The sequence below is a fragment of the Capricornis sumatraensis genome, chromosome 7 (assembly GCF_032405125.1).
Source record: "Capricornis sumatraensis isolate serow.1 chromosome 7, serow.2, whole genome shotgun sequence".
NCBI classification, from domain to species: domain Eukaryota; kingdom Metazoa; phylum Chordata; class Mammalia; order Artiodactyla; family Bovidae; genus Capricornis; species Capricornis sumatraensis.
In genome coordinates, this window is record NC_091075.1 from 96,581,569 (window position 1) to 96,602,330 (window position 20,762).

Here is a 20,762-nt window from a genome sequence, read left to right on the forward strand (position 1 = left end):
TTTATGCCTAGAAAAAGTGCAGAGATTTCTCTTTAATTTGACAGCTTCCAGGAAAACCGATCGAGTTACGTGGTCAGTGAAAAGATAAGACAAGTGAAGTGAAACTAGAAGAACAAGTAGAAGACAGAACATAGGTATTCAAACCTTAAATGCCAGGCTACTTAGCTTAGCTGTGAAATGATTGCAATGAGCACATTTAAAGCGATAAGGTAAAAAGGACAGATTTTTGTTTTCAAGAGACATGTAGCTCAGATATGCAGATGACACAACCCTTACGGTAGAAAGTTGAAGAGGAACTGAAGAACCTCTTGGTGAAAGTGAAAGAGGAGACTGAAAAAGCTGGCTAAAACTCAACATTCGAAAAACTAAGTTCATGGCATCTGATCCCATCACTTCAGGGCAAATAGATGAGGAAACAATGGAAACAGTGGCAGATTTCATTTTCTTGAGCTCCAAAATCACTGCAGATGGTGACTGTAGCCATGAAATTAAAAGACACTTTCTCCTTGGAAGAAAAGCTATGACCAACCTAGACAGTATATTAAAAAGCAGAGACATTACTTTTTCAACAAAGGTCTGTCTAGTCAAGGCTGTGGTTTCTCCAGTAGTCACGTATGGATGTGAGAATTGGACTATAAAGAAAGCTGAGCGCAGAATTGATGCTTTTGAACTGTGGTGTTGGAGAAGACTCTTGAGAGTCCCTTGGACTGCAAGGAGATCCAACCAGTCCATCCTAAGGGAATCAGTCCTGAATGTTCATTGGAAGGACTGATGCTGAAGCTGAAACTCCAATACTTTGGCCACCTGATGTGAAGAACTGACTCATTGGAAAAGACCCTGATGCTAGGAAAGATTGAAGGCAGGAGGAGAACAGAGGATGAGATGGTTGGATGACATCACCTACTCGGTGAACATGAGTTTGAGCAATCTCCTGTAGCTCGTGATGGACAGGGAGGCCTGGAGTGCTGCAGTCCATGGGGTCGAAGAGTCAGACACAACTGAGCAACTGAACTGAACGGTAGCTTTGTTGACACCACGGCCACAGGGCGGCGCTGAAAAGCCCAAGCGGCAGCGAAGGTCTGAGAAGTCACGTGGCCCTTGCTGGCCACCAGAGGGCACCAAACCAGGGGCTCTGAGGTCTAATCCATCCATTTCAAACAGTAGCCCAGAATCAGGAGTGCTGTGGGTCCAGCCTGGTGGGTGACTTCTACGCGGTTCCAAAACCCCAGACCATCTCTGAAATGAGAGTTGACTTGTCTAGACTCTGGTCTTTGGAGATGCAAATCGGAATGCTGCTGCTGCTGCTGCTAAGTCGCTTCAGTCGTGTCCGACTCTGTGCGACCCCAGAGACGGCAGCCCACCAGGCTCCCCCATCCCTGGGATTCTCTAGGCAAGAATACTTACATAGCTGGAAATCAGACGTGATCAGCTGGTGAACAAGGTCGCGACAGAATTTGAAGGGCCCTTGAGGCTTGAATTGTTGCCTTGGCGATCCGGATCCACAGTTATTAGGAACCCGTGTGGCAAGATCAAAGATCAGAGCCCATAAACATTGGTTGATGTTGAGCTAGAGGAAGAATCTCAAGGAACGTTCCTAAGAACAGCCAGGGGGTTACTGAGAGAACAAGGAGCTGGAGATCTGCTTCTCTTTCCTCTTTGTGCCTCTGAATAGCTCCTCCCTGGAGGTAAGAAGACCAGGCGGCTCCTTATGGGGGTTGGTGTGGGAAGCTTTCCAAAAGGTCTGGGGTGCTGGAAAAGAAACAATAAATTATGTAAAATCAGAGATAGAGGTGGGAAAGGAACAGGAAGAACCACAGTGAAAATGTAGAGGGTAAATTTGAGAGACGGGACAGGAAAAGTTAGGTTGCGTGATGCTGAGTCACTTCAGTTGTGCCCGACTCTTTATGACACCATGGACTGTACCCTGCCAGGCTCCTCTGTCCGTGGGATTCTTCAGGCAAGAATACTGGAGTGAGTAGCCATGCCCCCCTCCAGGGGATCTTCCTGACCCAGCAACTGAACCCAGGTCACTTATGTCTCCTGCATTGGCAGGCATGTTCTTTACCACTAGTGCCACCTGGGAAGCCCAAAAGTGAGGTTTAGTTAGTTCAGTTGCTCAGTCATGTCCAACTCTTTGCTACCACGTGGACTGCAGCATGCCAGGCTTCCCTGTCCATCATTAACTCCCAGAGCTTGCTCAAACTCACTTGAGTCAGTGATGCCATCCAACCTTCTCATCCTCTGTCATTCCCTTCTTCTCCCACTTTCAATCTTTCCCAGCATCAGGGTCTTTTCAAATGAGTTAGTTCTTCGCATCAGGTGGCCAAAGTATTGGAGATTCAGCTTCAGCATCAGTCCCTCCAGTGAACATTCAAGATTGATTTCCATTAGGATGGACTAGTTGGATCTCCTTGCAGTCCAAAGGACTCTCAAGAGTCTTCTCCAGCACCACAGTTCAAAGGCATCAATTCTTCGGTACTCAGCTTTCTTTATGGTCCAACTCTCACATCCATACATGACTACTGGGAAAAGCATAACTTTGACATTACAGACCTTTGTCAGCAAAGTGACGTTTCTACTTTTTAATACGATGTCTTAGGTTGGTCATAGCTTTTCTTCCAAGGACCATCTGCAGTGAATATGGAGCCCAAGAAAATAAAGTTGTCACTGTTTCCATTGTTTCCCCATCTATTTGCCATAAAGTGATGGGACCAGATGCCATGATGTTCTTTTCTTTTTTTTTTTTTTTTGAGTGTTGAGTTTTAAGCCAGCTTTTTAACTCTCCTCTTTCACTTTCATCAAGAGGCTCTTTGGTTCCTCTTCACTTTCTGCCATAAGGGTGGTGTCACTGAATATCTGAGGTTATTGATATTTCTCCTGGCAATCTTGATTCCAGCTTGTGTTTCATAAATCTGGCACTGTTAGTGTCATGCCTCAACTGAAAGAGTGTGAAGGAACAAACTGAGAGAAGAGGCCTTTTAAAATCAGTTCCAATGAGGTGGTTCCCTGGGAATTCTGAATGTTGATGGGAACATACTAAGCAATTACCACTGCATTTCTAAATATTTTTATATCTGATCTAGAGAAAACCAACAGTTTTTATGTTTAAAATTGAAATATTCCAAGAAAATTTGGCATACATATAGAAGAAATTTTGCCTAGATTCTAATTCTGACATTTCTAGGTCCAGAACAGCCCTGAAACCTTGGATTGTCACCTCCTCTGGAACCCAGTTTCTAAATATTTAAAATTAGGGCCCTGACATACAATATCTCTAATCTCTAGCTGAAATTCATTAGGGACCCTTTTTAAATTTAAAGGTTTTTCTCTCTGCATGCATGCCAAGTGGCTTCGGTTGTGTCTGACTCTTTGTGATCCCATGGACTATAGCCTGTCAGACTCCTCTGTCCATGGGATTCCCCTGATAACAATACTGGAGTGGGTTGCTGTGCCCTCCTTCAAGGCCTCTTCCCCATCCAGGGATGGAACCCATGTCTCTTATGTCTGTCTTCTGCTTTGGCAGGCAGGATCTTTACCACTAGCACCATCTGGGAAACCCTTTTCTCTGTAAGCCTTAGGTTATCTTCCTATAGCCATCTCTAACATCCAGAAAATGCAAAGTAAATGTTTCCATTCTCTAATGACATGACAAAACGAAACCTGAGAAAATGCTGTAGAAACTATTTTGTAAAGGTTTATACCCTTTTTGTCCATGTTCTTTTTATTCGTAGGCCTTGTATAGTTCATATATATATATGCATGTACACACACACACACACACACACACACACACACACACACACACTGGGGCTAGTATGAGAAGGTAAAACTGTAGTGAACTTATAGTGACAAATGGAAGAGGAACAGACATATAAACAGGCAAAGAATGTATTGACAGCAATAGAGCTGAAGTGTAGAAGCTGTGAGGGGATGAATGAAAGAAAAATGATGTTCTAACTACTCATCCAGGCAAACATTTGGTACATGATTTGTTTTTGATACAGTTGTAATGAAATTCCATTCTTCTCTATGGAACCACAGGCCAGATCTTTAGCGTATTGCTGCCTGGTGCCCAGTGGGCAGTGAGTGCCTAATTGCCAGTACCACTTTTTAGCGCATGTTCATCTGCAGGATATTAAACAGATTGCCATCCTTTTGATGTTTGTGAATATGAGTAGTAAATACCATATTGATATGACTCAATGGATTTGTTTCAGGAAAAAGAAAAAGACAAAGAGGATGGCGAAGAAAGGAAGAAGGAAGAGAAAGTGGCAGGAAAAGAAATTCACATTGCTCCCTGAAATGAAGGGATGAATTAGGTAAATCTGAAAGTATATCAGTTGTTTGGAAGTGAGTAGCACACTCTGTACCTAAAAAGACATGGTACCTCTTCCAGTTCACTCCCAATTTAGTGAGTAAGGGAATGGCTCCCCAAAGAATCTGCAAACATTTTTTTTTTTCAGAAATAGCAAATAGCAAATGAATAACAAATGTGTTTTATTACAGTTCAGAATTTTCCAGAATGTGCCTAGCTTAAGTGGCCATAAACAAGATATGTGTGTATGAGTATGTGAGTATGTATCATATTATTTGCTATGTTTATAAGAAATTCATAAGTTATTATTAGCTTTACTTTCCATTTTATAAAAAGTCATAACAGAGTTGTCTGAGGTAAACAAAGTTCAAGTAAAGCTTTACCAGTTGGATAAAGCTAAAGGAACATTAGAGTATAAAAGTTAGATTGTAATTTTCTTCCCACCGTCTTTTAAATGGCATCTAGTAAGTTATTTAAAATTTTCATTTCTTTTATATTAAAAGGTGTTGAGCTAGGTGCTCCCTCAAGCCCTGTCCACCCACAGGCTTTACATCATACGAGTGGTCTCGGAGTTTTCACTGGGAACATTGTTTTAGAAAATAGTAAATTCTAGGCAAGTAATCATATTCTGCTGATGAATTATCTCCTAAATTCTAGAGCTATACCCTTTTTGGATTGGGAAAGTGATTTTCTTATTATTTATCTCATTATTCTCGACCATGAAGCTGAGATAATGGCATATGGTGGTGATGGCAGTTTAGTTGCTAAGTCATGTCCTACTCTTGTGACCCCATGGACTGTAGCCTGCTAGGCTCCTCTGTCCATGGGATTTTCCAGGCAAGAATTCTGGAGTGGCTTTCCATTTCCTTCTCCAGGGGATCTTCCCAACCCAGGAATTGAATCCGGGTCTCCTGCACTAAAGGCAGATTCTTTACCGACTGAGCCACCCAGGAAGCCCGTTGTAGTATCTGTGGCCTATTTGAAAGAGACCTGGGAAGAAGTGGTCAGTTCATTTGGTAAAATATGCTTGAGCTCGGACAAACCTTATCTTGCAATGAGAGACAGAGACAGAAAGAGAAACACGCTAATTAGAGCTTCTTGTTCCAAGATGTCTATTCATCCCCTGCTCTGGTCACTTTGTTAAAGCCATACAAAAGTAGAAACAGGGATATGCAGTTAAGCGGATTGCCTACTTCAGGTTCAGAACTATCTTCAGCTCCAATCATTAGAACATTGTTATCTTGGTTTTTGCCCAGCTCTCTTTTGAAGCTCCTAGTATAGACATATCTTTCCTGGTGGCTCAGATGGTAAAGAATCTGCCTGCCATGCAGGAGACCTGAGTTTAATTCCTGGGTCTGGAAGATCCCCCGGAGAAGGGAATAGCAACGCACTCCAGTATTCTGGCCTGGAGAAACCCATGGACCTAGGAACCTGGCGGGCTACAGTCCATGGGATTGCAAAGAGTGGGGCATAGCCGAGTGACTAACATTTTCACTTTCAGTATAGACATAAACTGTCTTTTCACTGTTTTTGGTTTTGCAAATACTTTTCAAGCTTGGATTTCCTGTGACACTTGAAAACATCCTATAATAACTGAACATAAGAAAGATTTGTGGATTGTTTACAATGAGCTTAACTCATAGATGGGCTTCCCAGGTGGCACTAGTGGTAAAAAAAAAATCTGCCTGCCAGTATAGGAGATGTCAGAAATGTGGGTTCGATCCCTGGGTCGGGAAGATCTCCTGGAGGAGAGTGTGGCAACCCACTCCAGTATTCTTGCCTGGAGAATCTCATGAAGAGAGGAGCCTGGTAGGCTACAGTCTATAGGTATGCAAAGAGTCGGACACAACTGAAGAATTAAGCATACACAAACTCATAGATAGCTTAATATAAGGTTATTAACAATCTTATTACCCTCTACTGTTTCCCCCTCAGGGCTCAAGGCCTTCCTTTCTTTTCTTTTTGTAAAATAAATCAATTTATTGAGAGCTGATAAAATAACAAACTGTCATATATGCTAAACACATAGCAGACATGGATCCCACACAGTTTCTCCAAGGCTCAAATAAATCAGGCTGTAAAGGTTGTTGATGGAAACTAGGGAGGGATATTTAAATATTAACTTTACTAAGTTTATTTATTTTGTTTTGATTGAAACCATCAGAATGGACTATAGAACTATCATTTCAGTGGGCGGATAAAGTAGATGGCTGTGTGAGATGGTATTGTATTTACTTTAGACTTTGCTGCAAAATTACTCTCAGGAATCTTATTAGTTCTGAATAAAAAGAAAACAGCATGGAAACACATTTTCCATATCTAACAATCATAGAGTAGGTTTATAATGTTCCACCTAAATAGAGATTATTTAATGTAACGTTTATACTGATGTATTGAGATACTTACCAGTGAGTGAATCAATAGCTTCCCTTTGAGTTTATGGGTATCAATATCAAAACAATCATATAAGCACCAGATATTAGTCACAGACAGATAATAATTAGGATTATTGCCAGGTGAGGAGAGGAAGATGCTTATCCCTCTAAGTCTGATGTAAATTTCTGTCGCTCCTAGAGCTGCTTGTACATGGGTACCACACAGGATGTCTCCAGTTAGATTTAATAGTACAGCTTGTTTCTCTTTGAAAGTGTTAGTCACTCAGTCATGTCTGACTCTTTGTGACCCCATGGACTGTAGCCTGCCAGGCTCCTCTGACCATGGGATTTTCCAGGCAAAAATAACTAGAGTGGGTAGCCACTTCCTTCTCCAGGGGATCTTCCCGACCCAAGGCTCAAACCTGTGTCTCTTGCATTGTGGGCAGATTCTTTACCTTCTGAGCCACCAAGGGAGTTTCTCTTTGGATACCTTTAAAATCCCTTTCCCTTATGGCCTTCTTTGTTTCTTCTCTCTCTTCCTTACCCAGCCCTGCCCCTCTCAGCTGTGACTTATTTGTTTTAATTCACAAACTGTTGTTGTTGTTCAGTCTCTAATTCATGTCTGACTCTTGAAAACTCATGGACTGTAACCTGCCAGGCTCCTCTGTCCATGGGGTTCTCCAGGCAAGACTGCTGGAGTGGGCTGCCATTTCCTCCTCCAGGGGATCTTCCTGTCTCTAGATGTTGGCAGGCAGATTCTTTACCACTGAGCCACAGGGTAGCCCTCACAACCTGTGCCTTTGGAAAACAGTATCAGAATTAGATGTTTTTCATTCTCCTGGTTAGTGTTTGAGCTCCTGCTCTCCCACTCACACATATGCCTGACATTAAATGATGACTTGCTGTTTCATAACATGCATGTGATGAGACTCCATCATCATAATTTAACCATGTAGTTCTGCTTAGTGGCAATATAGAGAAATTATTCATTAGCTAATTTTATGATAGAATATACAGAAGCTCCTTAATAGCCTCGGGACAAAGTACTATAATTTATCAATACCATAATAGGTTAAATTATGAAAATGAGACTTATAAAGCCAAAGGTACTAAAAAAAAAAAAGCTGATAACCACATGAGTATAACACTCAGAAGTGAGAAAGAATGAGATACTGAGTTTGAGGACTTTTAGCCTGATTTTCTTACGGCATCTTTGTTTGTGACTTTTCATAAGGTCATTTGCAGCAAGTCCCAGACAGAATTATGAACAGATAAATGAAATGGGAAATTAATTTGGTTTAAATGATACTAGACATTATCATGTACTTCTCCAGCCAAATCACACAAATGACTTCAAATAAAGCTGATAGACCTTCTAGAGACAGGAAGTAGCACACCCCATGCCAGCAGACTATAGAAGCAGAGGATACGTCAGTATGCTTAACAGAAAACAGCCAAGATCAACTAACTGAGCAAACTTTGGTTATCTTCCTTCAGAATTCGAGGTAATTCTTTTTCCTTTTTAAAACTCTTTTTGAGGTATAATTGATGTTTAATAATCTGCACATATTTAAAGTGTTCAATTTTGACATAGTCACCTTTTATATGTCACCATAGTTAATAAATGAACATACTCACTCCTTCCTGTTGTGCTTTGTGACCCTTTCAATCATCTTTCCTACCCGCTTCTGCCCACTCTTCATTCCGATCCTCCCCGTGCCTCCGGCCTTCTATTTTCTATACCACTGATTATTGTACTCTGTTTTATTTTCTTATACTTTATATTGAATTTGTTATTCTATTTCCAGTTTCTTAAGATTGAAGCTGAGATCACTGACTTGAAACTTTGTCTCTCTTCTAGGCCTTTAGTCCTAGAAAGTTCTAAGTGCTGCTTTAGTGATATGTCAAATTTTGTCATGGTGTATCTTCATTTTCATTATGTTCCAAATATTTTTTATTTTTCCTCTTTGTCTTTTCATCTTGGGGATTATTTAGAAGTTTTCAACTTAGTGTCCAAATATTTGGACATTTAGAAAAACATTTTATTGATTTATAATTCCACTGTTCTCACACGGCATACTTTATGTGGAATCCTTTTAAATTTATTGAAGCTTGGTTGATGGCCTAAATAAGATATATCTTGGTAAATATTTCATAGGCACTTGAAATGAATATGTATTCTCTTACTGTAGGGTGTTATGGTATATGAATGTCAATTAAATTATTTGATAGTATAATTTGAACAATCTATAGTATTGTTCAAATCATTGGTTTTTCTACTTGTTCTGTCAAATGATGAAGAGATATTGAAATCTCTTACTATAATTATAGATTTATCCACTTTTTATTTGTTCTATTAGATTTTGCTTTATGTATTTTGAAGCTTTATTAGGTATATAAATATTTAGGATTGTTATATATCTTTAATGAATTGACCTTTTATCACTGCAAAATGACTTTGTCTATCACTGGTAATACTTTTTGCTTTGAAATTTACTTTGTTATTAATAATCACTTCAGCTTCCTTTCCATTCATATGAGTATGGTATATTTTTAAAATCCTTTTTCTTTTTTGACTATTTTGCTCCTCTTTTTAAGAAATATGTTTTTTGGAGGCGGTATGTATTTGAGTCTTCTTTATAAGACAATCTTGCTTTCTAATTGAGGTGTTTAGACCATTTATATTTAATGTTCTTATTGGTATGGTTAGGTTTAAATATATTTTCCTGTTATTATTTTTCACTTTTCTATCTTTTCTTTTTTCCCTTTTCATCTCTTTTTTGCCTTCTTTTGGGTCAAATGAATATTTTTATAGTTCTGGCCTATGCACTAAATTTAATTTTTTGTTTTGTTATTTTAGGATTTAGAATATTAACAGTGTAACTTCAAATGATATTATATTACTTCTCGTATAGTATACAAACCTTACAATATTTTACATTTCCATTTATCTACTTCCAACTTGATTGCTATTTTTGTTTTATATATGCTTAACTCCATAGTGTATTATTAGTTTTGTTTGAACAATCCATTCTTTCTTTTCTGCTAGAAAATAATGCTTACTGTAGTATTCCACAGTAGATTTATCCACAGTAGATTTTATCCACAGTAGATTTATCCACAGTAGATTTTATCCACTAGAACTGAAAAGAAAAAGTGGATAAACCTACAATGGAAAACAAAAGTTTTCCCCTTTTGTTTCCGACATATATCTAGCTAAGGCAATTAAATTAAAAGGTAATTGTAAGAAATATTGTTGAAACCATAATATACTGTTTTATATGAATATAAAACACATACTAAAATAATAAATACCAGTTTTTAAAAAAACTTTCTACTGATAATAGTATGTGTATTCATTGCTCTAAATATATGTGTATATATGTTTACCCTAAAATATTTATTGTGGTGGTCCACATAAGACTACCCTTCTTATAAACTTCGTCAGTGGGTTCTCTATATGAAGAATATAAGTGAAAGTGAAAGTGAAGTCACTCAGTCGCGTCCGACTCTTTGTGACCCCGTGGACTGTAGCCCACCAGGCTCCTCTGTCCATGGGATTCTCCAGGCAAGAATACTGGAGTGGGTTGCCATTTCCTTCTCCAGGGGATCTTCCCGACCCAGGGATCGAACCCAGGTCTCCCACATTGCGGGTAGATGCTTTAACCTCTGAGCCACCAAGTAGAGTACATAAAATGGAGATATGAAAAGAAAAAGCATGCCCTTCTCCCTATAGGATCTACGTAGAAAAGTAGTGTAATTGGTGAGGCATGTAAAATGTCTGAAGAATTTTGACAAATATCTTTTAGGAAAACATCTAGGCTATGAGAATGCTACATTTCTATTATAAAAACTGTTTCCCTTAAACATTCAGTAAAGGTATTGTAGTTTCCCTAATATGTGCAAAAGAGGACTTTGGGATTCATTATAAACAGCAACAGTTACAACAAGATGTCCCTCAGTTTTAACAGGGTATTTACACCTCTTAAGCAAGTGTATGTAGCACAGAGAGCCAAATCCTAGTCCTAAGGGTTAGAAAATGTATGATGAAAAATTCCACAGACTGAATCTCAGTATTCTGTATTTTAGAGGGAGTGAAGTAGGATTTTATGACAGTGGAGGGGTTGATTCCTAGTGGTTGGCCTGACCTTAACTGCCGATGTTAAAAAACACACCAAATATTTCTGCAGCATTTTCTGGTGTAATTTATTTATTTCCAGCCAAAGGTCTACTTCTAGGGTTCTTGTAAGTCATGAAGTTAAGTGTTCAGTAAATGAAGTCAGAGTCTGTTATAGCGTCATCACACTAAGAGGCAGAATTGCTGGATTTGTTTCATTTTGTGAAAAGCTCACATCTTGAGAGTCCATGCTTGGTATTATGAAAATATACTTGAGATATATCTTGCTCCAATTAACATTATCATGCTAGTCACTATAAAAAAACCCAAGGGCAGACTAGAGAAGTTATTAGATTCACTACTTTCAGAAGGCTGACCTGTAACCCAACCCATTGACTTCATCACAGCTTTCTTCCATGTAGAATAACGAATTTCACTTTCTGTGGCTTTGATCTGTGGTTCAAACCGTTGCATCATGATGGTTGACAAATCCTCGGGTTTAAGGCTCCAGACGTTCACCCCTTCTGCAGCTCCGGCTGCCATGGCAGCTCCCAGGGCCATTGTTTCAGGCATGGAGGCTTTTATTACTGGAATATGCAGAATGTCTGCTTGTAGTTGCATAAGAACTTTGTTGTTCGTCATTTCTCCATCCACCTGCAAATGACTGAGTGGAATTCCACAGTCACGGTTCATGGCATCCAGAATCTCTCGGGTTTGGAAACAAATAGCTTCCAATGCGGCAAAAGCAATGTGACTCTTATTGGTGAACTGAGTGAGCCCACAGATGATCCCTCTTGCAGTGGGCTCCCAATAAGGTGCATATAACCCTGAAAAGGCTGGGATGAAGTAGCAGCCATAAGAAGTACCTGCTTCTTTAGCAAGTTTTTCACTTTCTTCTGAGGTTTTTATAATTCCAAGATTGTCTCTCAGCCAGTGAATAACAGCACCGCCTATGGCCACAGAACCTTCCAGTGCATAAAAAACGGGCTTGTTTTTGCCTAGCTTGTAAGCCACTGTGGTCAGGAGGCCACATTCAGAAAACACACATTTATGACCTGTATTACATAGTAAGAAGCAGCCTGTCCCATACGTGTTTTTGGCTTGTCCTTCCTGGAAGCACATTTGTCCTACTAATGCAGCAGACTGGTCCCCCAAGCATCCAGATATTGGCACACCTTCCAGGGCCCCAGTTTTCATTTGCCCATAGATCTCAGAAGAACTCCAGATATTTGGAAGAATGTCCATTGGAATTTCAAAAAAATCACACAGCTCTTTATCCCACTCTAAAGAATGGATGTTGAATAGCATCGTCCTACTGGCATTTGTTACATCTGTGCAATGGATACCTCCATCAACTCCTCCCGTCAGACTCCAGATAAGCCATGAATCAATAGTACCGAAAAGAGCTCTGCCTTCTTCAACAGCCTTTTGAGCTTTTCTCACATTGTCAAGAATCCAACGAAGTTTCACTGCGCTGAAGTAAGTGCTGAGTGGAAGACCTGTTTTGGACTTGACGAAGTTATTATTTCCTGGAATTTTTTTCCTAAGAGTCTCAACAGTAGACTGGGTTCTTACATCAAGCCACATCACAGCATTATAGAGTGGCTCACCGGTTAATTTGTCCCAGACCACAGTGGTTTCCCTTTGATTGCTGACACCAATAGCCTTTATGTTGGATATATCGATATTCAGTTCTTGAAGTTTCTCACATGTTTTCTCTATACATTCATTAACAGACTGAAGAATTTGCTTAGGGTCTTGTTCTATCCATCCTTCTTTTGGGAACTCTTGGGTTAATCCCACTCGATGGTGACTAAGTACTTCTGATGTTTTTGAATTGAAAACCACAAAATTAGAGTAGTCCGTACCCTGGACCACTGCCCCCACCAACGGCCCCCCGGCTGCTGTCTTCGGAGCTGCCATGAAACCAGTGGGTCGGCTCAGCTGCTCTGGTGCCGTTTCTCGTTTCCTTGGTGATGGAGGTGTTGGTTGGGGAGGGGCACGCAGGACGTCAACAGCGTCAGGCTCATCATAAGGCGCTGGCGCCATTGACTGCCCACTGCTGAAGGATACCTTTGCACTTAAAGCAGCGCTGCCTCTTCTCACTTGATTCCTTTGGCCCAGGCTCCACCACCAGCCTCTCAATTATCTTTTCAGTTCAGTTCAGTCGCTCAGTCGTGTCCAACTCTTTGAGACCCCATGAATCATAGCATGCCAGGCCTCCCTGTCCATCACCAACTCCCAGAGTTCACTCAAACTCATGTCCATCGAGTTGGTGATGCCATCCAGCCATCTCATCCTCTGTCGTCCCCTTCTCCTCCTGCCCCCAATCCCTCCCAGCATCAGAGTCTTTTCCAATGAGTCAACTCTTCACATGAGGTGGCCAAAGTATTGGAGTTTCAGCTTTAGCATCATTCCTTCCAAAGAACACCCAGGACTGATCTTTTAAGGAGATTTAAACTTTGAAGAGTAAGATATTTACCCACAGAATTATTGTACTTATGCTCATTACTGTATTGCATGGGTCCACATTTCTGTTACCATTTTCTTTCTGCCTGTAAGAGTTCCTTCATTATTTCTTGTCGTGTGGGTTTATTGGAAATACATTTTTAAAATTATTTTTGAATATCTGAAGAGGATTTAATCTACTATTTAAAGAAATTTCCTATGGGTATAGAATTCTTAGCTACTTTTTTTTTCTTAAGTTTCAGTGCCTTGAATCTGTTGCTCCACCCTCTTTTGTGTTGTTTCAGGTGTAAAGTTCATTGTTAAACTTATTTTTTAAATGTCTGAAGCCCATGGGCCACAGCGAGAGATGCTGCAGGCCACAAGACCAATCCAACCAAATATATCTGGGCTTCCTCCTAGCTCGTGTGGTAAACAATCCGCCTGCTGTGCAGGAGACTCGGGTTCTATCGCTAGGTCAGGAAGATCCCCTGGAGTAGATAATGGCAACCCACTCCAGCATTCTTGCTTGGAGAATCCCCATGGACAGAGGAACCTGGCGGGCTACAGTCCACTGCATTGCAAAGAGTGGACACAGCTGAGTGACTAAGCACAGTTCTTCTCTTACTGTCTTTAAGAGTTTTTTTCTCTTTATCAGTGGTTTTGGTTAGTTTTATGATGATATTACTTAGTATAGTTTTCTTATTTTCTGTGCTTGTGGCTCATTGAACTACTTGGGTCTATGGGATTATGGATTTCATCAAATTTGGAAAACTTTGGGCCATTATTTCTATAAATATGCTTTATTTTCCCTTTCTTCTCTGCTTTAGGGACTCCCATGACATATATTGGTGTTATTCCAGAGTTTACTGATGCTCTACTCACTATTATAATTATGTTCTCTTTCTCTGGTTCATTTTAGAGAGTTTCCACTGCTATGTTTTCAAATTTACTAGTCTTTTCTTCTCTTGTTTAATCTGCTGCTAATTCATCAAGTGTATTTTTCACCTCACACACTGTAGTTTTCATCCCTAGAAGTTCAATTGGATTTTTAAAAATATTTACTTAGATTTTTGAACACATTGAATACAGTTAGAATAAATTTAATTTCAGTTTCTGCTAATCCTAACATCTGTGTCAGTTCTGGTTCAATTTTGACTGATTAATTTTTATCCTCATTATATCTTGTATTTCTCTGCTTCTTTGCATGCTTGATAATTTTTGATTAGGTGCCAAACATTGTGAATTGTTTGGATTGGATTGGTTGGTTTGCTGGTTATGTCTGTGTTCCTATAGGTCTCGAGCTTTGTTTTGGGATGCAGTTAAGTTACATGGAAACAGTTTGATTCTTTTGAATCGTGTCTTTTAGATTTGCTATTAATAGGTGGAGTAGGACAGTACTTAATCTGGGGATAGTTATTCCCCTTACCTCTGATAAGATCTTTCAGGGTACTCTAGCCAAGGCCCATGAAAAATGATATTTTTTTGGTTGGTGGAAATAGTCCCTATTCCCAGTCATGGGTAAATGCTGGATACTGTTGCCTTTAGTCTTTTAATATGCTTCTTTATATACATGTGCACTGATCAATACTCAACTGAATACTCAAAGGGGACACGTTGAAGGTCTCCAGAGTACTCTTCCTGTGTAACTCTTTTCTTTCCAGTACCATGTCCTGCAACTCTAACTGCCTTTGTCTCTCTGAATGCTCAGCTATATCTCCTTACTGCAGAGTTTACACTGAGCTTCACCTGGGTTTCTCTTCCCAGTGGTATGTCCTCAAATTTCTCTCAAGTAACTAGGCTGGGGAAGTCATAGTATTCATGCTATTTGTTTCTTGCCTCTCAGAGATCACTATCCTTCGTGGCCTGGAAGTCAGCATCTCATAAACTGCTGTTATGTAATTTTTGACTTATACAAACTGTTTTCAAGTATTTTATTCATTTTAAATTGTTTCAAATGATCAATGAAGATTAATCTTTATTACACCATCATTACAAGAGTGGAAGTCCACTTAATAGAAGCTAAAGTTTCAGATCAATTGTAAAGTTGGTGAATAAATATTTATATGTTCATTAACTTAAATTTATGAAATGTCCAGTCCCTGGTGGCTCAGAGGCGAGCGAGAGTCTGCCTGCAGTGCAGGAGACCTAAGTTCAATCCCTCGATCAGAAAGAGCCCCTGGAGAAGAAAATGAGAACCCACTCCCGTATTCTTGCCTGGAAAATCCCACTGACAGAGGACCCTGGGGGGCTACAATCCATAGAGTCACAAACAGTCGGACACAACTGAGCAATGTCACTTTCAATCCATGAATGACAGTTTTTTGCATTGGGCCATAGGCTATACTTTAAAGTTAGCTCAAGGATGCAACTCATTTATTCATAGTGAATCCGACAGAAATAATAGAAAATACCATAAAAATCAGCAGCAATATTGTTATTTTACTATTTTAACTGGATCACATTTTTCTTTTAAGTAAACTCTTTTAAGGAAATCAGAAAAACAAAATTAGCAACCAGACATCATTTGAACGGTAGGGGATTGAAATAATCAGAAGGTGGTACAGATTTTCCTGATAATATCTTTGTTAAGTTTTAAAAATCAACCAGAGCTTTTCTAAGCAAAAATGTAGAGAACACTTACTAGTATGCTTATTTACCATACAATATTTTAATTCACATGGAACAGATTAAAAATTAAAATTTTTTCTTCCTAAATATTTGGCAATAGTAGACCTTCTGTATGTAGATTAATACATTCAATAAAAAAAATTTGACCCAAAGTTTCTTCTCTACTTTTTCTCTCTCCTACCACTTCAGTATATACACACAAATATCCCAGTCATATTAGTGTTTGAGCGTGGAATACTTTAAGCGTTTTGTGTTTAAGTAACATACATACATAAAGTCATCAGTTCTGTCTGTAAAGAACTTTGTTTGCATACTAGTTCCACTGTTAATACATGACAGACACTAAATAATCAGATAATAAGTATCTCAAATTAGTTTAGAAATGAAAGTTGACCAGATTGATTTAACTTTCTTAGAGTAGTTATAAACTATTGATGGATTTAACCAAAGCTGACTAGCAATGCTTTTTGTTTGCTTAAACTAACTCCAGTATTTTTTCATTCAAAACATAAAAACTTGATTATTAGTCTGTGATAGCCTCCCTACATTTTAATTTTAACACCTCTGAAATGATCATTGGCACAACCTTATTTTTGAGGACGTTATACTTTACTAGGAAATTATTTCACTTTGCATCATATTCCATACAAATGCAACTCCTGTAATGGTGGACATACTGTTTAGAATAGTCCCCCCAAACCAGATATGTCTTGAAAAAGTCTTTTGATGTAAGATTGCTACAATTAAAGTTGTTAAATGAGCTGACTTCCTATTATTATTTATTTACCTTTAAGGTCACTCTTCAATAGTGCATGCTCAGTCACTTCAGTCATGTCCAACTCTTTGCAGTCCCTGCCAGGCTCCTCTACCCATGGAATTCTCCAGGCAAGAATACTGGAGTTGGTTGCCTTCTCCTTCTCCACTTCTATAGTTCAGTTACTTCTTAATATAAAATCTTTTAAATGATGTCCGTGCTGTAAAATTTAAAATTTATTTGTAATGTGACAGCTATCTTATGAGAGGCTGCTATGTATGGGCTCTGTTTTAGATAATATTATAGTGACACAGGAAACATTCTTCCTAACCTTATTACAATGTCTAAGTTAAAAATAATCTGGACTACTTGTCTATGTTGGCATATCTTCCTTTGTACAAATCTTTTTTAGAGAGCCATTCATTTAATTATTATTCTTCCCCTCTCAAGCCCACTAAATTATAAGTTCAATGAGGGCAGGTATTTTGGCTATTTTATTCAATCATGTATCTTCAGCATTTAGAACAGTGCCTGATGCTGAGCAAAAACTCAAGAAATACTTATTGAATGACTTAATGAGTACCACTATTTATGGTTCTCACTTTACTTAGCATAAACTCAAGTTAATTTTAATTTTGGTTGCTGAATGGTTATTGGTTATTCATTTTGAAATCTAACATAATAGATTGATGAATAGATAAAAGAACAGGTAAATGAAAAAATATATAGTAAAATAATTATTGTAACATATTAATTGTAGAATCTGTGTGGTAGACAAAATGGTGTTGGTTCTTTCAACTTTTCTATGTTTGCTGTTTTTTATAACAAGTATTAATTTTCCCTCTTAGCTCAGTTGGTAAAGAATCTGTCTGCAATGCAGGAGATCTGGGTTCAATTCCTGGGTCGGGAAGATCCCCTAGAGAAGGAAATGGCAACCCACTCTAGTATTCTTGCCTGGAGAATCCCATGGACAGAGGAGCCTGGCAGAATATAGTCCATGGGATCCCAAGAGTTGGATATGACTTATCAACTAAACCATCACCATAACAAAATATTCAGTCAGTTCAGTTCAGTCGCTCGATCGTGTCCGACTCTTTGCGACCCCATGAATCGCAGCACGCCAGGCCTCCCTGTCCATCACCAACTCCCGGCGTTCATTCAGACTCACGTCCATCGAGTCAGTGATGCCATCCAGCCATCTCATCCTCTGTCGTCCTCTTCTCCTCCTGCCCCCAATCCCTCCCAGCATCAGAGTCTTTTCCAATGAGTCAACTCTTCTCATGAGGTGGCCAAAGTACTGGAGCTTCAGCTTTAGCATCATTCCTTCCAAAGAAATCCCAGGGCTGATCTTCAGAATGGACTGGTTGGATCTCCAAACAAAATATTAGGGAAATGTAATACAAATAAAAAGCTGCAAAACAGTTAATAGAGATCTGTTTCATACAGGTTCTTTGTTTGGAGGGATAGTTGAAGGAAATAAAAGAGTCAATGCCAAGTTTATGTTAATCTGAGAGATTCTGTAGTGGCATAATCTACTTATAGTTGTTTGTCTCGAGGCAACTGTTAATTGTGAATCATTTTTTTGTTAAAATATTAGCACTTTTATCATAGGAATTTTCTTCTGCTTTTTATAAACCTTGTAAATCTTAGAAAGCCAGCTGCAGGTTTAACGCTTTGTTTGGTTTTAACAGGAAATAACAGGCATTGAAGAGTGCTCATTGAAGAGTACTCTTTTTGGTCTCTAATGAGTGAGAATCCATTTTGGAAGTTTCGGTTTTACCGAATTTGCATGTATCTCATCTTGCATTTGAAAGTGTGCACCCTGATGGTAAGGACACTGAATTATATCGATTGTGGCTAGGAAATTTAACATTTTTTAGGTTGTGTCATAACTAATGCATCATCACAGTTGGTAATCTTCAAAACACTGACGCATTTTTCTACATGCTGTTCCCAAATGTGCTGGACCAGCTGTTGAGAGCCACACCATCCAATTGCCTGGAAGACCTCTTCTTGGACCACAGATCACCTAACACTATACCTCTTTGTTCTAAGAAAGAATGGAAAAATTAAAGAAGGCTACCATGGTTTATTACTCATGTTTTCTCTGTTAAGCATGGGCTATGGGAGTCACTGCATCCACGTTAGGAGGTCTCGGCATTCTAGGTAAGCACTCATAACAGACAAGCCAGTGGGTTTAATATTCACAGCTATGAAAGTGATTGTATGAATGCTTGAATTTTGAAATTTTTGATTGTGTGTATGTGTATGTGTGTGAGTTCTTTGTCATTTTCCCAGTGAAAATTGCCCTGACACTGATCTCAATGTTAATGTATTCCTGCTTACATTTGACTTTGGAATATGTTATGGCTAATTATCATTACACAGGATGAAAGATCAGAGCCCTGAGTGAGGTGCTTGGGTTTAGGAACAAAGGGAGGCCAATTCAGCAACTTGGCTGTAGGCCCAACAATTGTAATCAAACATCTTGAAACTGGTGGGGTCTTTGCCTCTATTTTTTTTTCCTTTTTCTTCCTCACTTTTTGAAAGGGGATAGTGGAAGGGGGTTAAGGGTTTGAAGGGGCTGAAATTTCCCCTTGAACATGATGTCAATATGTTGGCATGTCTCCTTTTATTAAGATGCCATCCAACTGATAACAAGTCCTGCTGTGTTTTACCAACATAAAAAATTAGACTGGAGACCGAGGAGCGGCAGGTGGCTTTTGGCACCAAGAAATAATCACACTTGATGTGGAAAGTAAAGTAAAAGGAGCCATCTGTTCACTGCAGGAGGACGTGAAAAATCACATTAACATATTGTCACTAACATCATGAAATACACAGTTAATAATAAATTTAGTTATCATGGCAAGTCGTGTTGGACACTTTCTCTGGAAATGTAGAATGTGAAAGATTCTCTGTCTTGCCCACCACATCTTTTTTTTTTGAAAAAAAAAAAAAAAAAAGAAAATAGACATTAAATCTTTACTTGGGATGTGTGTATATGTTACAGAGTTGAAGGGAAGAAAGTGTTTCATTTTATAGCCTGGCTGTCATTGATTGTTGCTTACTAAGTGAGCAAGAGTCTTTCATGCAAATGGAATGAATAACTTATTTGATTCTGTCCACTTATCATCTACCATGTTCTTCTGGATGTTACCTGGATAGAGAAAAAGATGCAGGCAAGAAATTGGTTGTTTTGATGATGTCACTTGCACAAGACCCAGAGCTTTGCAAACCTTTCTATGAAAGGCACAGAGGTGGCAGAGTGCTGCCTGAGAGGAGAATCAGAGGCCGTGACCTTCTCTTGAATGTTTAATGGGCATCTGAATTGGCCTTTCGTCAGTAAAATAGTCTACTGCGTACCGTCAGAGTGGATTTTATGTGTGGTGGCTATACATATTTTACAAGAGAACAAATGTATTAAAGCACCACGATGGCAAAGTTTTCTTGCACTTTTTCTGTGCATGTGCTGTTTACATATGTCAACAAAATAAAGAAGCTGCAGAGGCTTGAGGTCAAACTAAACTTGAGCAAATTGGCGTTACTGTTGCTGAGCCATTGTTAGAGTGACTGTGTGTTTACACACCTTTTGCTGTGGCTGTGTGCTGTCTAGCCTCTTACAGTCATTGTTCACCATCACTGCAAATCTGTGACTCAAATCCACATTGTTGGTAGCATTACTAATCTAATGATCTTAGTCTCACTATTTTCAAAGTTATACTTGTCATATAATAGAATTCTTGACCAAGAATTTTGTCCAAGATTAACTCGACCAAGAGTTTTTCTCTAGGTATGATTGGTTGTTTATATCCAGTTGTTATCACTTTTGCTAGAGAGCGGCAATATTTATAGATAATTTTAAGAATATCTATATGTAATTGTGTAAAGAAAATTAGAATAAAAATCAGGATTTTCGTTCCAGCTCTGACTCCAACTAGCTTTAGGGTATTTTGCAAGTTAAATTATTTCCTAGGCCCCTTTTTTCTTAGGGATAAAATTTAGGAACTCTAAAAAGGAACTTGTCCCTTCTAAAATTTAAAGATTTTAGAATATGTTGTCCAGTGAAACTTGATTTTTATTTTAAGTTAATAGAAAATGGTGTACAGTGAGCCGTCATTTTGG

General features: G+C 38.9%; 1 protein-coding gene across 1 annotated transcript; it reads right to left on the reverse strand.

Annotated features, from left to right (window-relative positions):
- Window positions 1-11,065: 11,065 nt before the first annotated feature.
- GK2 (glycerol kinase 2) lies at window positions 11,066-12,730 on the reverse strand. The gene has a single exon (XM_068975624.1). The coding sequence runs from the start codon at window positions 12,728-12,730 to the stop codon at window positions 11,066-11,068; it is 1,665 nt and encodes a 554-aa protein (XP_068831725.1).
- Window positions 12,731-20,762: the final 8,032 nt, after the last annotated feature.

Coding starts and splice junctions, on each gene's coding strand:
- GK2 (XM_068975624.1), bottom strand. CDS start 12,730: ATGGCAGCTCCGAAGACAGCAGCCGGGGGGCCGTTGGTGGGGGCAGTG.